The sequence below is a fragment of the Taurulus bubalis genome (genome assembly GCF_910589615.1).
Source record: "Taurulus bubalis genome assembly, chromosome: 15".
Lineage (NCBI taxonomy): Eukaryota > Metazoa > Chordata > Actinopteri > Perciformes > Cottidae > Taurulus > Taurulus bubalis.
This window is the reverse complement of record NC_136603.1, coordinates 14,895,180-14,914,222: the sequence shown is the minus strand read 5'-3', so window position 1 is coordinate 14,914,222 and position 19,043 is coordinate 14,895,180. Positions and strand designations below refer to the sequence as shown.

At 41.4% G+C, this 19,043-nt stretch overlaps 1 protein-coding gene across 1 annotated transcript; it reads left to right on the top strand.

Annotated features, from left to right (window-relative positions):
• Nucleotides 1-203: 203 nt before the first annotated feature.
• ackr3a (atypical chemokine receptor 3a) lies at nucleotides 204-1,340 on the top strand (the record flags this gene model as incomplete). Its single annotated transcript, XM_079230812.1, has 1 exon — nucleotides 204-1,340. One exon carries the CDS (start codon nucleotides 204-206, stop codon nucleotides 1,338-1,340), a length of 1,137 nt encoding a protein of 378 aa, XP_079086938.1.
• Between the last annotated feature and the right edge of the window lie 17,703 nt (nucleotides 1,341-19,043).

Sequence of the window (19,043 nt, the reverse complement as noted above, 5' to 3'; positions counted from 1 at the left end):
AAATAAGCTATGCTTTATGAACAGAAAATTGCTTCTCAAATATGATAACACAAGGTAGCATTTACTTGTTGGATCTTTATCCAGAAAAATAAGTATGCTGCAAGAAATGATGAGTTGATTTCTTGTTTTTACAGGATCCATCCCAGTCAGAAGTGGTGTGCATTACCTCCCAGTGGTCGGTGGTCCTCTCCCAGTGCTGAAAAATGAGTCTGAGCACCAGTGAGCTGGAGGACCTGTGGGAGTCGTTGGGGGACCTCAACTTCTCCGAAGCCTTTAGCAACATATCGAGTGTGGATGCAATGGTGTGTGCGACGGCCTTCAACCGCAACGCTCTGCTCTACTCCATGTGTATCCTCTACACATTTATCTTCATCGTCGGTCTTGCTGCTAACGCTCTGGTCCTCTGGGTAAACATTCGTGCCCAAAGAGACTCCACCCCTCGCCATGAGACACACATGTACATTACCCACCTGGCCGTTGCAGACCTATGTGTTTGCGCCACCCTGCCTGTGTGGGTGAGCTCGTTGGCCCAGCATGGCCACTGGCCCTTCGGCGAGGTGGCGTGTAAACTTACACACCTGCTGTTCTCCGTCAACCTCTTCGGCAGCATCTTCTTCCTGGCTTGCATGAGCGTGGACCGCTACCTGAGCGTGACGAAGCACGGAGACAACGAGAGAGGCGCACGCAGGAAGCTAATCCGCAGTGGAGTGTGTGTAGGGGTGTGGCTTCTGGCTCTGGTCGCCTCCCTGCCAGACACCTACTTCCTACGTACTGTGAAGTCAACACATGGGGACACCATGCTGTGCAGGCCAGTCTACCCAGAGGGGAACCCCAGGGAGTGGATGGTGGGCGTGCAGCTGAGCTTCATCCTGCTGGGCTTTGTTCTCCCCTTTCCCGTCATTGCAGTGTTTTACGCCCTGCTGGCCAGCGCTTTTACTCGCTCCTCGGCTTCTTCATCGTCCTCCACGGTGGAGCAAGAGCGGCGTGTGAGCCGCAGGGTGATCCTGGCATACATCGTGGTGTTTCTGGGCTGCTGGGGGCCCTACCATGGCGTCCTCCTGGTTGATGCCCTGTCCCAGCTGGGCCTGGTGCGTCTGACCTGTGGCCTGGAGAATGTGATCTACGTGGCCTTGCACCTCACCCAGTGTCTGTCCTTGCTCCACTGCTGTTTCAACCCCATCCTCTACAACTTCATCAACAGAAACTACCGCTATGACCTTATGAAGGCCTTCATCTTTAAGTACTCCACGAGGACGGGTTTGGCACGTCTAATCGACGCTTCCAACATGTCGGAGACTGAGTACTCTGCTGTAGCTGTCGAAAATCCACCACAGATCTGAGACGGTTTGTAGATCTAAATGACTACAAACGCAATATATAAACATATGTTACAACTGATTTGTTCTTCTTAGAATCTGTCCACAGACGACATCCTGTGAACAGAAATCAGCTTGAGTCATGTAGAAAAGCTTGAAGACAGGCTAATATCAATGTTGATTTATCAATTTAAAAGCACTTACAAAGCAGTTTTATTATAACAGCTGATTCTGAAAGCATATATTTCACTCATTGTCACTCATTTGTAAAGCCAATACAATGGCCGTGTATGTGTAAAGTCATCGCTTGTACTGTTGATGTAGTATTGTACTGTGTGTGTATATGTGTGTGTGCGTGTGTATATGTGTGTGGCGTGTATAATCTGACAGGCATTGAATATCAATAGCATCAGCAGAGTAATATTGTTAATCTTTTTTTTATAAATTTGTATTTATATACTGTACATGTTAAATGTTTTTCCTCGTGTAAATCAAAGACATCACACACTGATGGCTGCTCAGTTCTCCACTTCATTCAATGCTGCTCCATCATTTTAGTCGAGCTACTGACTGGCTCAGTGTTTTAGTCCTGCTGTCTCTGTTTAATCATAACCTCATGTCATATCAGTTGAATCCTTCAGACACAAACATGTTTAATTCATTTTCCTGCAACTTACACTTTGTAAATTATATAAAAAGCGTGTGTTCTGAAGTGCAGAGTTCGAGGAATAGTTTGACTCGTAGGAAATGTAGATGTTCGTGCACTAAGTATGAAGCTACAGCTTGCTGCTGTTAAGTTTAGCTTAGTATAAGAACTAGAAACAGAGAAACAGTGGAAACGGCTCGCCTGGCTCTGTCCGAAAGAATCCTCCCACCCAAAAGAATCTGCTTAACAGCATCAACAACTTAAATTAACTAGTTTATTTATTAGTTTTAACTGGACTATTTATTTGCTGGAGGCAGTGACTCTGTTGTCTTTCAGTCTTTTTGCCCAGCTGAGCTAAAATAATCACATGCTGGCTTTAGCTTCATATTTAGCGTACGGACATAAGAGTGGCTCTGTATCGGACCTCTCATCTGATATAATTCTCTCTGCAAGAAAGCAAAGAAACATATTTTACAAAAGTCAAAAACTGAGGTGTTGTGCTTGCATTTGACGCACACGGCAAGTCATTAACTTCTCTGTTTTCTTTTGGTTCTAAATATGTCCCGTGTCTGGATGCTTCAACTGGGACTACTGAGCTTAAGCAGATGTAGCTCCTGTGTCTTCTATGTAAAATACTGTATCGTCTCTATATTTTGCATCAATGCTAATAGTGGAAAGGATGCACATGTATGTGTACATGTGTACATCCATGTGGTGTTAATCCTGCTATATCAGCACACAGGCCACAGATGGCAAACATTTTTATGACCAAATAATATTGAAAAAATTGCCTAAATGCGTTTATGTAAGCAGCAGCTGTGGTATGTAACAACAAAGTGTGTATTAGGGACCACATACAAAAAAGAAAAACATCTTTACTAGAGTTGTGTGTGTTTGTGTGTAGTCAGAGCTTGACTCCCAGAAATGAGTTTTTATGTGTCATAAATATTGAGTTATACAGTTTACTCTACTCTCATTTGTAGGAAGCACCAGATTCTTTTGATACTCTGACATAGAGCACATTGTGCCATGTGGTTGGTTACATAGACTCTTTTACGATGAGAAGATTTCATCAAAAAGAGTTGGGACACAAACATGTGTCGACAAGAACAGAGGCATTCCTTTGGTATTGTAATGTGTAACGTGTGTTTTAGTTATATATTAAATACAGACAAAATGTTTTGGTTCAGTGTCTCAGTTTCTGTGACTCTTGTTAAATTAAGCTTACAACTTAATGACCTACGATAATATGTTTCAGCTGAGAAGCTCCAATGACATTGGTTTTGTAAATGCTTTTACTGCCATTTTTTACTGCCATGCCATTTGAGGCACTTGATTCATGTAATAACAAACAAACAAACTCATCCAGATCAAATATAACATCACTTTGTGTGTTTTGTCCCAGCTGCCATATGATGTATGCTCTGTACTTCATGCAAGCCACTGTTCAGCTAGACTTTAGCTTTTCAGTTATCGTCATACCAACTTTATTTCAGACTGCAAAAGAAGAATGAGATGTTACTCCTGCCAACTTAAAGGCACAGTATGCATTTTTTATTTTACCATCAGGGTCAGATGATACATTGGAGTTTGTTCTCTTGCATTCTGTACACAATTTAGTACATTTAGGGGGAAATAATTAAACACTTTAGCTCCATTAAAGGTGCCAATACTCTTACAATGCAGAACGATATAGGTGCCTGGTAATACGTCACTTCATCAGTGTTCTGCTCCTTTAACCCCAGTGCTTGACCTACTGTCCTGTGGGACGGACACCACCCTGCCACTGTCATCCTCAGGATCAATGACGACACTCCACATTCCCTCCTTAAAATCAACTGCCCTTTGTGAGTCCTTCAGCCTCCTCCCCCTCCTTCTATGGGAGGATGAGCTCAATGAGAAAGACCATCTTGGTGGCCAAAGACCACACCACTATGTCTCGGCGGAGGGATGTGGTGACCTCCCTGGGAGATCTCCCTGACCAAGGTCAACTATTGTTTTTGCCTGAGAAGAGAAGTGTAGAAGCAGCTCAATCCAGTGTGCCTTCCTATCCCGAGGAAATAGATAAAACAAATTCTTACTGAAGAGTGACTAAGTGTGTATCCTCCTCGCAACAACAATTTGAAAAATCAACAATATCAACCATTCCCTCAGTGACACTTACTATTTTTTCTTGTTCGTCTGCCTCATTACATTAGCATCTGAAAACATTTTCTGACATACACCTCCTTCTTCTTTTCCAATTTGTTCACCTCTTACCTAGACGTTTTCAGTGTTGTGGCCTCCTATTTCAGTATCTGCTCATGTCACCAGCTGTGGTGCCCTTGAGATAGTATTGCTGACATGATGTGTTGAAGGGCTGCATTGTTGAGAGAGGGCAGCTCAGCCCTCCTCTTTGCTGAACCACTGGTGCAGGCAGGTCAGGAGTGCCATTGGTTCCTCTGATGAGGAAGCTGTGCGGGGAGTCACAAAGGTCAAACCAAGTGATTGATCTGCTGTTGATACCTTCCGTCTCCCCTGTGAAACTGCCTTGATCTCACAGCACTCCCGGTGTGTGGTGGTCATCTCTGCCCCAACCAGTTACTTCCTCTCCTTTCTTATTTGAATGATTTTCCCCTCACAAGACCTACTCGTCTGACTTGAAACCTGCCAATCTCTTCCTGATGTTGCAGCCTGCTGATGGCTTGCTCCAGGTCAGTGAACTTCCACCAACTAACTCACTAAACAAGATGGCTTGTGTAAATGAAACAACTTTGTAGTGAGTGGAATGCACAAGGAGGCCCCAGGCAAAAAGGAGGCCCCAGGCAAAAAGTGAGCTGATCCCCTGTTAAGCCGACTCCTTGTTCCCCAAAATGTAAACATATTTAAGAATATGAACCACATACGCATAATTGAAATACTAATGCAATGAAATGCATGAGACAAACCCTCTATAAGACAAAAGCAGCGGTCACCTTAACAACAACACATATCGTTTGTTTTTCCCCCACACATTTTCCCTCCTTGTCCTTACCTGGTGCCTACTTTACAGACAGTACATATCCAACAACTGCCGACATTTCCGTGAGAGATTTGGGTGTGTTATGCTAATGAGCCCCGAGCAGCTAGTCCCAAGTAAAGTCTTCACCTCCACCTCATTTTACAACTTGTATTCTTTAGCCCCAACTAACAACTCCACTATCAGCTTCTGAGCAGCTCCCTGGAGCCACAAAATGCTTCATACAAATTCTCTCAAATATGCAGTAGCACTCCCCAGGATGTTTAAACAGACTCGTAAAATCGATGGAGTTCCCCTTCAACACCCACACATTCCAGTCTATATTAATCAATAGATCAAGGTACCACAATATAATTGCCAACCTGAGGGCTTTGGGGCCCTTGAGAGTCTGGGTCCTTGGAACAGCTTCCAATTGGTAATCCAGCCTCAGACATCACCTGTTTAATTTTTCATGCTACAAGAATAAAAACACCCTAAAGCAGTGGTTATAGGCTACACACAGACCGTACACACACACACACACACACACACACACATACACACACACACACACACACACACACTCACACACACACACACACACACACACACACACACACACACACACACACACACACACACACACACACACTGAAGATGCAGGTTTAGACGGAAGTCAATAGCAGTTTTAATTATAACTTGAGATCAGACCTTCATTCCAAACTATTCCACCCATACAGTAGATGCTCAGGTGCTGCAGTCACGTCTGAATACACTCAGGGTGAACGTGTAACACACACTTCTGCTGCTCCGCGACTGAACGCCTGTGTTTTACTTGGCACGCACATATGCTGTAAAGTGCCTCGCTTCCTTTTACAGTTTGCCACTTGTGATTCTCCTCCGTTCCCGTTATACATTGCGTATACACAACGTGTCAAACACACTTAGGAGCCCATCTTCTCCTCCAACCCAAACACTCTACTTAGTGTAAAATCTGAAACTGACTACACAGGCGTGAACTCTGAAAGCTTCTCAGCCTCCCTGTTGGCAGTTTTTTCTTGTTACCTGGAAGGCATACAGAAATATAAATTTGTAACAGGAAAGACTTTGTGAGATTCAGTAAAGCTCAGTGGTTCAAAACTGGATACTGAAATCATCCCACATCCAGCTCTGTCCTGGCTTTTCTGACAGCTGGTTGGTGTATGAGTTACGGTGCATTCTAATCTGTTTTAGCTTGATTTAAAAAGCTTAGGAAATGGGCCAGAGATAAAGTTGATTAGGGAGTGTTGTTTTACAGCACAATGATAATCTCTACCGTATGTGAAGTAGAGATAACATTAATTAATGATGAAACAGGGAGGGGTAGGTAGAGAGTAATTTAGAGCAACTGGACTTTTGTTTATGTTATCTACTTGAGGAGCACACTTTAAAACTGTAAGCACTTACTGTACATAGCAGGCTATATTTATGCTTTATGCATGTGTAGTTGTAGAAGTAACTTACATTATTTCTGGCCCATTACCAAGCATTTAGAATAAGTTCAATTCCCAATCAAGTCTGTACTTGTTTCGCTTGGTCTGGCAGGAATTCCACATGAGGACTCATGCATGGCGAATAAAGGCTCTTGAATTATAAATGAAGTAGAAGAGGAAGGCAGCAGCTGCTTGTGCTCACAGGGAGTTTTTGGTGTGAATATAAAAAAAGTCAGAGGATAGGGTTAGTTTCGCACTCCTGTCAGGAGAGGCGGACAAGTGCTACGAACAGATGTCGGACAGATGTTCAGTCAAAGGGGAAAGGACAAATTTGAGTTAAAAGACCATCTCAAGTTTGGATCAAACAACATTGATGGCACATGTCAATTTACAAAGTCACGGCTTATTTAACCTTTCAAGCTCAAGGCCCTTGTGTGCACTGGATTACATCAAGAGAAACTGAGATGTTGCCGGGTTCAAGACTGATGATGATACAGTAAGGGTCTTTGAGGGCAAATTAATCATGCACATGGTATTTTCTGCTTCAGACAAGGAGAAACAGAGCAAAAAAAGTCAGATAGTAGAAAGACAAAAAAAACATATTTTTTCACTTACTTACTTTTATTAGCATCTTTCGTTTTATTTATCTAGGTTTTGCGCTATCTGTCTCTGAGATATCTGATATGCATATATGTGTTAGCACCAAATGCAAAATTCCTCTTGCATAGTTTGTTTTGGTGTGGAGGTAGAAACCTCAGAGAAGGTTATCTCATAAAGGGCAAAGAAAATTAAAACTCTTTTCATGGCAAAAAAAACTGAATGAGAAAATATTAGATTTTGTAACTTTTCAGTTTTTTAAGATGTAAACGCAACACTGATATATTAGCACTTTGTGAAGTTGATATGGCAAACAGTTGCCTATTTACAAACAACGTTAGCATTTATTTGGAGAACAAGTCCAATATTCAGCTGCTAAGTTTAGTTGTTTACTTTGGCTGTTTGCTTTTTGGTTCTGGCTTTGAGAGCTTTTCAATGGAAATAGCTGCCTGTTGCTATAATGCTGCAAACAGGTTCATAATAGCACTGAGACTTAATTAAAAAAGTGAAGTTAAACCAAACAATGAGCTGAAGGATATTGACACACTTTGTGGCAGAGTTTGGCAATAATTATCTACTGGTTAATCACTTGCACATTTTACAATATTTCTCCAATTGATGTTACAAACATATTGATTAGTGCAGCTTTAAAGATATTGTGGCTTTTGTACAATAATCCTAGATGTTAAACCTGGGCAAATAATTTATAAAACACAACTTTGTTTGATTAAAAAACAGTAAAGCCTAGCTCTATGGTTCAGATGACTAATATATCCACCGTAGCTGGTTGCCGGTGGACTGGATCTCTTCCTCTTATTTAAGGTCCAAACACAGATTAGACACAGAGCGCTCCAAAATAAGTTTCACATTTACAGTGAATAATGGGCTGTGATGGTTCTTTCTGTTACCTACCAACGCATGCCTGATAGGGCTCAGCCCTTCATAAACCATCCTCCGCTTATTGTTAGTGCGAAAGCACTAATCTCTTCCAGATCCACAAATGTAACTGTATAGGCTGGACACATATGGCTGTGAAGGCTTGATATTTAGGAGGACTGATTTATACCGCACTCCGTGCCCAAGCCACGGATCCGGTGTTTAGACATCACCTAATTCATCCACCATCCCGTCGGCTTTAAGAGCTGAGCCTGATGTGCAACTTTAAGTTCCCTCCACTCCATCAGCTCAGCAGCACGCTTGTGTCAGAGCCGCTGATGAAACTTCAGAGACGTGTCACAGAAGAGAAGGCAGCTGCTTTACGGCTTATGGAGACACACACAAATCTATACAGACCACTTGCCTGAGCTATTATTCAAATATATGTAATACATTTATAAGCAATGCAGTAATGTGTTTGGCGTTAGGAGGAGGTTGCTTATAACTTCATGTGGAAGTATCACTTTTCTTATATTCAGCCATTGTTTATTCAGTTAATCGGTCTTCTTATCTTTTCATGTTAAGTACTTTATGTTTCTATTGTGTGGATAATGAGAATGGATTATAGGACATAACATCATTACACAAATAACCTATACACTCAAAGAGATATAATGTGCTGAGCTCCCAAATATTGCTTTAGCACACAGTCTGGTCATGTATCACTCTATGAAATCACTCCTTTTCCCTAGATGGATAATGAATGACTTACCCGGAGCACTTTGAGACTGGCTGCAGGTAATGATAGCTTATTTTGGTTCCTGTGAAAGAATGATAGAATGAAGCCGTTGACACGCTTTCATCTCAACATAGTGTCTCAACAGTGACAGACAAAATGAAAAGTAGGACTTATTTCCTCCTCTAAAGTGACAAAAAAAAACAACGTTTGGCTGCGTGTGATGTTTTGTCTGTGATGGTGTTTAAACAGACGAATGTCCTCCTTTCGTTCCTGTCTGGGGTCAGACTCTGGCATTTGGCTGAAAAAACAAGCCTGTTTATTCAAACAGAAGCAGGGCGTCCCAGTAAAGTCAACATGACGTCACTGCACCAGCACCTAGTTTAATAAGCTCCATAAACTTGCAGTTTCCTCCTCAGTCTTCTTTCTTTGCAAGACACACATTCCCAAGATGTGTCTTAAAAAAGTGTCTTTGTTCAACACTGCAGCATGAAACGTTACACCTGAGATCAAAACATGGAAATCCCCCAAACTAGAGTTCGCTGCCTCTACCTTCACAAATGAATGCAGTACACACAATAGCAATTCTGTTTTTCTGCATTCTGATATTGTCATTACTACCACTGAATGTTTCCTACGCACAATGTGAACACACCACAGGATAACAAATTCCACAGCGCATACTGCATGTTGCCAAAGACGTAATTCATCTTATTTGGGTTTTGTCTGGAAATTATTAAATATCATTAGAACATGTGAATTCAGAAAATAATAACACCATGTAAAGCGATATCCCCAAGTCAGTGCTCCCAACAAAATCATGAGGGAAACAAAGAAAAAGACATGAATGAATAATTGTAATTCGACTGTATATGCTCATTCTCTACACTTGCTGACTCCATTACAGGGTCAACGGGGAGAGCATACACTAATCTTGCACCATGCTTTGTGACAGTGCTTTCCAGTTCATACAAAAAGAACAAAGATCCAGAATGAAACCCTGGTCTCTCCTAGAAATAACAATACATTTATGTTGCCAACTGTCAGGCCCGGTGATAAGGAGGCAAAAAAAGGGCAACGGGGATGGACCCAAAAGGCCGAGAGAGAGAGAGAGAGAGAGAGAGAGAGAGAGAGAGAGAGATGAAGGAGCCGAGGAATGATGCAAAGTAATTTTAATGAACAGACAAAACACTTGTCCAAAAATCAGTGGGATCAAAACTGTATAACAAAAATCAAAGACGATAAAAAAACAGGCGAAACTCAAAACCAGCACAGACAGCAGGGACCGTACCAATAGGAACAGGGATTGACACAGATGAACCAACACTGGGGCAAACTGGGTTTAAATACACTTAGACACAGGTGGATTCAATTAGGGCAGACAATCACCAAGGCAGGAAGTGAAGTGAACTGAGGACACAAGAGGAAAGGAAATACCAAAAAAAAACAGGAAACAAACTAAACTAAACCCAGGACAGTGACAGCCTACTATAAATTGTTTTTCTCAACAAGGTTTTGTAGGGAAACAGAATTTCGGCCTGAACTATTTCACTATTTTTTTCTAGTGAGGAGGCCTTTTAAGAGCCTCATCGTCGTGGATCAAGACATGTGTTATCACTGGTAAGCGCCACACGAGCGCAGTGCAGAGTGGCGCCCATTAGCTATCCAGCGGGGCACATCAGAGACTCACATGCACTATAATGCACAACCAGCCAGCCCGGCTATGTAAACAGAGCACAAAGAAGCAACACAAAGAGGGAGTGCAACTTACGTCTCTGCTCAGGAAGACTACTATATCTTTAGATTGGTAATAGTTGTTTGTTGCTATAGTATTGCTTTGGATGTCACACCTTAACCTTAACCAATAGTTTTAGGATCTTAAAGATAACCATACAAATATTGGTGAATGTTTTTTTAAGAGCAGATATTATGGGGGGAAATGCCTATTTTGTAACTAAACTACAAAATGTTACCTTTTTTTAACCATTTACCTTTTTGTGTTTCGACATTAGCTGGAGTTTTGGTTACATTGCATTTATCCACTATGACTCAGCAATTTACATTTACAGACCCTCTAACACTAATATACTTGTATTCATTGTATGTACTAAATGTTAGCAGCAAGTAGTCAACAATGTCACCGATGACATGTCAGTGTTTAAGTCTGTCTGCCATTGAAAAGAAAGCATCTCTGTCTCTCTCCTCTGCCTTATTTTCCTTCTTTTCTGGATAGCAGGACAGATAGATCTCTGCATGATATCACTTTTCAGGGAGTTTCTCTCACTATGACACACACACACAATTCACACCCTGAGGAAAACGAATATCTGTACGTCATTCAGCAATCACCTATAGCATGTTGGCTTTAACAAGAGGTCCTCGTCATCCTCCATAACACCCCACTTACTCCCCCCGCAGGCGTGAAACTGCTTCCCTGGAACTCACTCAACTCTTCTTCCATCATGTTGCCTTGGTTGCAGGTCCGCTTTTGTATGTCATGCATCCTGCTGCGATAAGAAGGAATTCATAATGAGTGTGCATAAACACACCCACACAAACAAGATTAATTACATTTGACTGTTTCCAATATAAACCAACTTTGATCCTGAAACTGAAACTGCTGTATCTCCTTGTGGACGAGGTTTGCTGCCATTGGCCTCGATACAATAACCCCAAAACCTTTCTGATTGAGGTTTCTGAGATCCTTTTCTGTCTATACAAAGGAGAGTTTCCTCTCCACTGTTTTCCTAAGCTTGGTTTCAGGAGGCTCAATAAACTTTTGTGTGGCTAGACAAATGGGTTTGTAAAACAGCTCCTGAGAAATAAAACAAAATCACTGCGAGATGAATGGGGGAGGAAGTTGTAGTTTCCGGGTGTGGGTGAGGGTGGTTTGGGTCGGGAAGCTAAGAGCTGACACACCCAATGTGTGTGTGACACCGAATCTCAACACCCCCCTCACAATTGACCAAATGAAAACATGCCACAGATTGTATTTCCCTTCTGGCCTTTAGTTATGAATAGAAGACTCATGGTTTGTCCTCTTCTGTCCCCTTTTCATCCATGTGGGTTCGAGTCGCTCTCATGTATCATTTACAACCAGTTTTATCGTCTTCAAGTCATCATGTTGTCACAGCTTCAGCTACTCCATTTTTCAATAACAAAGGTTTTGAAATGATAAAGTTCCTAATGTAGCAATTAGCACTTAAGGTCTTTTATCTGAACTGGTGGAAACTCTTGATTCTATGTATAAAAACCTTCTATTTTTGTTTTATTTTTTTTACTATATTTGTTTAATCTGGTAATTCTCCAGCACTAACGTGCAGTGGATCAATACATTCAAGTTAATGTTGTTCTGAAAAATAAGGAATAAAATCATAAGCATCAGCAGCAGAGTTACAGGAAAGAGATTCACTCAACATGAAGACATGGGAAAAACACCACTTGCAGCGGAGATTCTTTTGTAGCATCTTATCTCATAAAACAAAATTACCATCTTGATCATTTGCAGCACTGTCCAATGAAATTACCATAGATACCTGGAACATCAAAGGACCATCATTTTGGGCTTGGGGCCCAAAAATGCCAGAAAGATGACAGGAGAGGTAGAGGGAGCAAACGATGGAATGTAAATCCTTTGTGCCAGCTTTTTAAAATTAAGTGGGAACTCCCTCAAGTAAAATGAAGACCCTTGAAAAAAAAACACACCAAAAAACATGAAAGAAAGGAAAAATACTGAGGAACATTATTTATTTTGGTGCACTTTCAATCTGAGGTCTTATCATGAACACAAACAACAGGCACGGCAATCTGGCACACTGGACAAAAATCCAAATACAGACTCAAACTTCAAAACTTAGAGGTGAAAAATAAGACAATTAAAAATGTTCATTACTTGTCTATTGTTAACATAGACAAAGAAAGAAAATAGTGTTTGGTGTTAGTTGTTATGGTGACACACATCAGTGGCGCCATAAAGTGTGTCACACATTGTTGCTCCGCCGCTAAGGTCGCTCTGGCAGAGTAAACGGACCGTATGCTGATCTTAGCGCGATAACCCAACAGTGGAGGTAGTTGTTGCAGTATAGGAGCCAAATTGGTCGCTAAATTGAGACACAGACCTTGTAATGGCAACGGTGCACATAATGGCCGCCTGCATTGTCGATTCTACTCCTATTCTATTTATATGACTGTCAATATCCCGCTTAGCATAACAATGTTAGCGTTCTCATTGTATGCATGTTAGCTCAAAGGACCGCTGTGCCTGAGAGTACAACCTAAATGGGGGGCTGTACAAAAGAAAAGGAAGAATATCCATAAAACAATGGTCAACATGCCTGCTGCAGCACTTGCCTGTATGAAACAAAGGCTAAATATTAAGCTTTATGCAGGAGTAGTCTCATAAGATGAAAAGTGGTAAGTTCTCTGAGTTTTTTTAGACTGCTCTGTAAACTTCTGTGCAGTAGATTGATGGATGAACATTTTCATTGAGGTCAATATGTCACAAGTAAAGGCTGCAACCCACACTGGGCTTTCCATCCTGACCTTACACTTGGTATATGGGTTGTAATTCTATAGGAGAAGTCGGGGGTTTGAACAAACACAAGTTTTAGGGAGGAGGCGTGCGTAGGTGTGTGTTTCACCACTCTCTGCTACAGTATTAAATAGCTTTCCTTCACATAACTGTCACCTTGTAATCAATAATGCTAGAATAACACCCGGAACACAACAGCCATCCGTATCCTGTCACTCATTCACACCCAAACCTACCCACACATGCACACAAACTCAAAAGCATCGATCATCCATAAATGTCTGGTAGCTGTTCAGACAGGCACTCTTTTGAACACTTCTTCCAGGCATCATCCATCACCTCGCCCCACCAGAGGGGGTCCATGGCAGGGACACACACAGGCAGCGAACCTGATCCACACCAGGCCACAGACTGGTCACACACAGACCTTCCTCTGGGGATGGACAAATACAAACCCACTTAAAATACAGGTCGCCTACTAGCGCACACAGGTGCCCTTTTACATTGCTCCAAGCACTAAACACTTCACCTCCCTCTCTGTCATTACACTGAGTAATTAGTTTTAGTCCTTAATCAAAACTCTTAATTACATCCGCCATTTTATTCTGCTTCTTTCCACACATTCTCACCAAGCTCTCACCCTCCTCCTGCTTCTCCCGCTATGCGGATTATGTTTGCAGTCTGGTGTATAAATAGTGCCGAGTAGGTGGCCTTGTAATGGAAACACAGATATACAGATATCAAAGGTTCAGTCCCCATCTTTCAAATGCTAAACACATTAATCAAGACTTGTGTTTAACAGATGTTTCTAAGCACATGTGTTGGCTGCTTTCTGCGTATGTGTGGCTACAAATGTGCAGTGTGCACACGTGCATGCTCGTCTGGAAATGTTTGAGTGCATGTCATGCCAGCATGGGAGAACATATACGCACAGTTTATTCTTTCTCACAATGGCAGGTTCAGTAAAAGCCTCATAGGTTTAAAGATGTTGAAACACAGCTCAATAAACTCACAGATGTGTGCATCCATGCAACATCTTCAGCCTGTTTCATTCACAAGCTGAGAGGTGTAATGACTGAGATTAATGAGAACGCAACAGAGATCAAGGTGTTCATAGCATAAAGTCCTGAGAAACATTATCAACTCTGCTCTTCCATTAACATCAGTCATGAGACGCTTAGTGTACTTTAGTGTACATTTGGTCCCTCTTTCCTGATCCTATTCCCATGACCTGGTTCTTCTCAAATGACAAAATACATGCTCTTATCTTGCTGAGAAAACAGCCTTAGTTTATCTTCATAGTGTCAAAAAAGTTTTGGTTTTTAATGATAAATTTGAGGGTCAGTCTAGGGTGGCTACTAGATTCAGTTTATATAAACAAAAATGTATTTAGTTTATATACGTTTCTATTGGTTTTCTATTTGCAACATTTGCTTGAACATGTTAAAGTGTTGGTTATCTGTTTTTGTGGTTCACCATGTTCTTTGTTCTGCTGTAAAATTCTAGGGGCTATTAGCGCCCATCAAGGTAAAATCAGTCAGTAAAATGCAACCATGTTCCAGACCAACTCTCCCCTTTCAACCAAGTCTTTTACAACACTGTGTGAGGGTCCTGTCTCTTATCTTACCTCCAGGCTTGTTAAAGGCTCTAACATTTGGTGTAGGCTGCTGATAAGAGGCTTCAATCGATTGTCAAACCTCAGATCCAGGAGGAGCACTGCGGATTCTGTCGTTCATGGCCACTGAACAGTAGACCGGCTATTAACCCTTGCAGATCTGTTGGAGGAGTTCTGGGAGATTGAATGGATGTGAAGAAGGCGTACGAAGGGGGGACTTGTTCCAAAAATTATAGCATGAGATGGACAGACGATTCGATACGGCGACAGCAGAGAATGTGGGTGTTATACTGGACCGTTGTGGTGAAGAGAGAGATGAGCTGGAAGCTCTTGATTCACCCTCACCGATGCCGTACTGAGCTTCCATCGTAGAGCTCAGGCATCCGGAGGCTGCTCGGAGTTGAGCTGCTGCTCCTTCGTGTTGAAAGGCTGTGGTGATGAAAGTGGTGACAGATAATTGGAGCACTGTCGGTGGTTGTTCTGCAGAGTCACAATACCGCACACATAGAAGAAAAATAGAAGCAGAAGTGTGACAATAATCTGAATCGGCCTCTGGAGCAGGATAAAGTCAAAGTCAAGAAAAAGAACACAACTGCAGTCAAAGGAGAGCCATCGCATTGCTCACACACATGCAGGTCTCACAGAATACTTCACATGTGAAATGTATATTACTTGATTTGTGACATCTGACAATACCTGGACAGCTGGTTTGACATTGGTAAATCCCCTAATAACCACTTTTTTGGCCACTCGGGTGCAGCGGAAATAAGCTGTTAACAGTTCATTGACATGTTATTACCTTTAGATATCAGCCTTTTTACACATCCAGGAGACATGGAGACATATTAGCGTTCATTTGGAGCTATGCTTCTGGACAGCGGATGAATGTAAGCCGAATATTCACACATTGAGAGTGAATTAAAAAAGTAAAATTGCATGCAGGAAAAGGCGCTAAAACATTGTAGTGCTGAGGGGAATTGCAGTCCGATTTTTATATCTCAGTGGGTTTGTCACAAGTGACACCTTTCACAGTACACAGCAATGAAATACATTTGTTATTTGAAAAAATATTCATCAATCAATTTGTCTGCATAGATAGCAGGAAAGTTGTTGAGAAAAGGGGGAAAATATTAAAGTGTCCACTATAACCTGCAAAACACATCTGGACATGATATCTCACCACAATGACGCAGAAGGAAAACCAAGAGTCCCACCCTTGCAACCCATGTTTCCATTCTCCTGATCTTTGCCATCACTGAATTAGTCGAACCCGTATGAAAGATTTCACACAACCCGATGCAGTGAAGGTGATATTGATTATAGTCTACGTTTACCCATACATCACTCAGGGAACACAGCTTGGAGACAGCTCAGAACAGAAATATGAAAATTGGACCCTCATGGCATCTAGCTGTGGGTGAAAAAAAAACAAAAAAACTTCCTCCACAGAACATTGGGGATGTTGCCAAGGCAATGGCATGAATCACTTCTTGTTTTTCTGGTATTATTTTAAGATGCTATTCACAGATGTCTCTTATCCTTTTGTCTGCAAGTAATGTGATTCTCCCACCGGTCACTGCCATAATCATTGCAACAATAATCCTATTCCTTTATGTATTCATGGGATTGTTGAACATTATAGGTTATTCTGCCTTTGTAATAATACACAAAGGATTTGATATGGATCTGAGTACACTGTGAAACATGCCCACACATACAGGCACACAAAAAAACACACCCACATTATTTAAACGTTCATTTCAAATTCAGGAACCCAAAAAAAATCGCAAGAATGAAAGTAGAAGAATCTCACAGTGAGGTGGACTTTTTGCCTTAAATAGTGCAGATAAACATTTAAAAATAGAGAAAAAGATGCTTTCTCAGATTCCAGATTTGATGTGGTTGAACTTTCCTTCACCTCCAGAAGCAGGGCAGGGACACAGCAGAAACAACAGAGAGCGGGCCAGGGGAAATTCCTACCAGGGATGCACCAGTGTCTTAATACCACAGGAATGCACAAGTGAAATCTACATGACTGTCATGACAACTAGCAGATACAGCGAGATAAACCCGGGCCATCCCGAGCAGGTTGTTATTGCTGCTGTCACTATTGGTTGTTATTTATGAGTGGAAAGCTGCAGACACATCAGCACATTGGGTTTGTTTTCAGCTTAATCACGTTGTGAGGGAAAAACGTAAATGTATTCATGTTGGTTTACATCGATCAATCTTTTATGGAGTCGTCACAGAATGGGTGTGGTCTTGTAACAAGACTTACATTGTGTTGACATTATTGTTTAATGTATCTTAAGACAGCAAAAAAGCACATCCCCCAAACATATTTCTGTAGATAATAAACTTTATTGCAGAAGGAATAGTTTATTTATTCCAGTCATTTAAGTTTAAAAAGGAATACAGGTCATATTAGTGCTGTATATTGTATTGCAAATTTGGCACATCTTTAGTTTATATAAATAATAGTTTGTCTTTGGAAATATACTTTCTTGCCGATAGTTAGAGAGTTAGTTTGAAATAAACATAATGTGAGAAAATTGTTAAGCTTTAGAGGTGCTGGATGACACATTTTGTAACCTCGCGAAAGAGAGGCAGGCCTGCTGTTTACCTGTTTCCAGTCGTCTTCATGCTAAGCTAAGGTAAGCTAAACTAAGCTGTTGGTTGCATCCAGGTGGCAACCTCTGGGTCTGAAAATTGAAGCCAAATAATGTGGAAGTGCCTTAAACTTATATTCTGTCTGAATATAAGACATACATTACCTTACTTTTTGCTTGACTTATTTCCTCAATAAACATTGTAAACATGTGTTTATGGTCTCAATCTCTAGTTTCAAGTCTTCTTTAATACATAATTATGTTCATTTAGTAAATGAAGATCCCTTTCAGAGTAGAATACACAATAAAGCAACAGTTTTTGAGTTACCCAGTGCTAGCCCTTACACAACCCGTGAGGGAACACCCTGTCACAGACTGCAAAACAACATTGATTTGTTGCATTGCTGTATTTTATTGCTGGGTGGATCACCTCAAATACTGCCAGCATTATATTCATCTCTCAAATAGTTTCTGAATTAGGGAGAGAAAGATTTGTCAAGGCTGGTGTGGATTTGTGGTTTACTTTTGTGCTGCACAACTCCCTATCGTTCCTCCATTCCTGTTGATGGAGTAGCTCGTGAAATCTGTTGGCAGAGGGCCGATTGATCTTTGCTCCACAATTGTGATCCATATTTTCTGTATTCTCTTCTTCTCTTTCAATGTTGTGGGGTGTTTCATGGCAAAGACAATAATACTTAAATATCTTCCTCTTTGGAGCTGCTCAGGCTTCAGGGGCCAGGTTAAATGCTCTCGTAATCTCTCAAATCTGTTAAACTCTTTTCTTTGCCATTGATAGATATCAATGTGGATAACACCATAACGTTGTCACATTCAATGCAATGCATAAACAGTACACTAACCCAAATTACAGTAGCTTGTTCCAATATAGCTGTTTCTTGCACTATATCTTATCTCGCCTGATGAGCAGAACAGTGCCGTACAGCAGAGTCCATTATTAGCTGCTTTTCATGCTGGCGACCTGCCAGGACCCTCTAGAAAGCCACTCAAAGAGGCCAGCACCAGCCAAAGCCTGAAGCGTTCCCATGCCAAACAAAAACACATCACTGAAGTCAATATTAACCTTCAATGTAAGCAAGCAGCAGGAAAAGCTGAATACCAGAAGCAAAAATACCTCAAAGGATATCTAAAGGCTGAATGAAAACTCTCAGATAGTCGGATCGGTGGGCTGACACAATCACATGGAGTTCGGTGAAGTGTTCGGTGAAGTGCTCTCGCAGGGATGTGATTCTCCAGAGGGCTATAACCCATCACACTTTTGCTCTCACTTCCTTCCATTCTCTCTGTGAGGTTAATTGGACGGTGGGACACTTTGTCAGGATGTCTGTGTAAGTCTTTACAGTCATTAACACAAGCCTTTTTTTATGGAACGTGTTATTTCCTCTGGCGCTCACATGTTTCACTGGCAGGAGGGAAGACTATAAAGAGTATAACGTTTACATAAATCCAAGCTATGATTCTCATACAGTGACAGCCACCATTTATTTATGGTTTTGTGCACTTTAAGAGTTATTTTCTGACATTTACAATAACTATCGTTGTGCTGAAAGTACAGAGAGTGATAGTGGTATGGACAGATCTTTTTTTTCATCATAAAAACAGCGCAAAATACTCACATGCAAGCTGTGGCTTCATTGCATTACACAATAT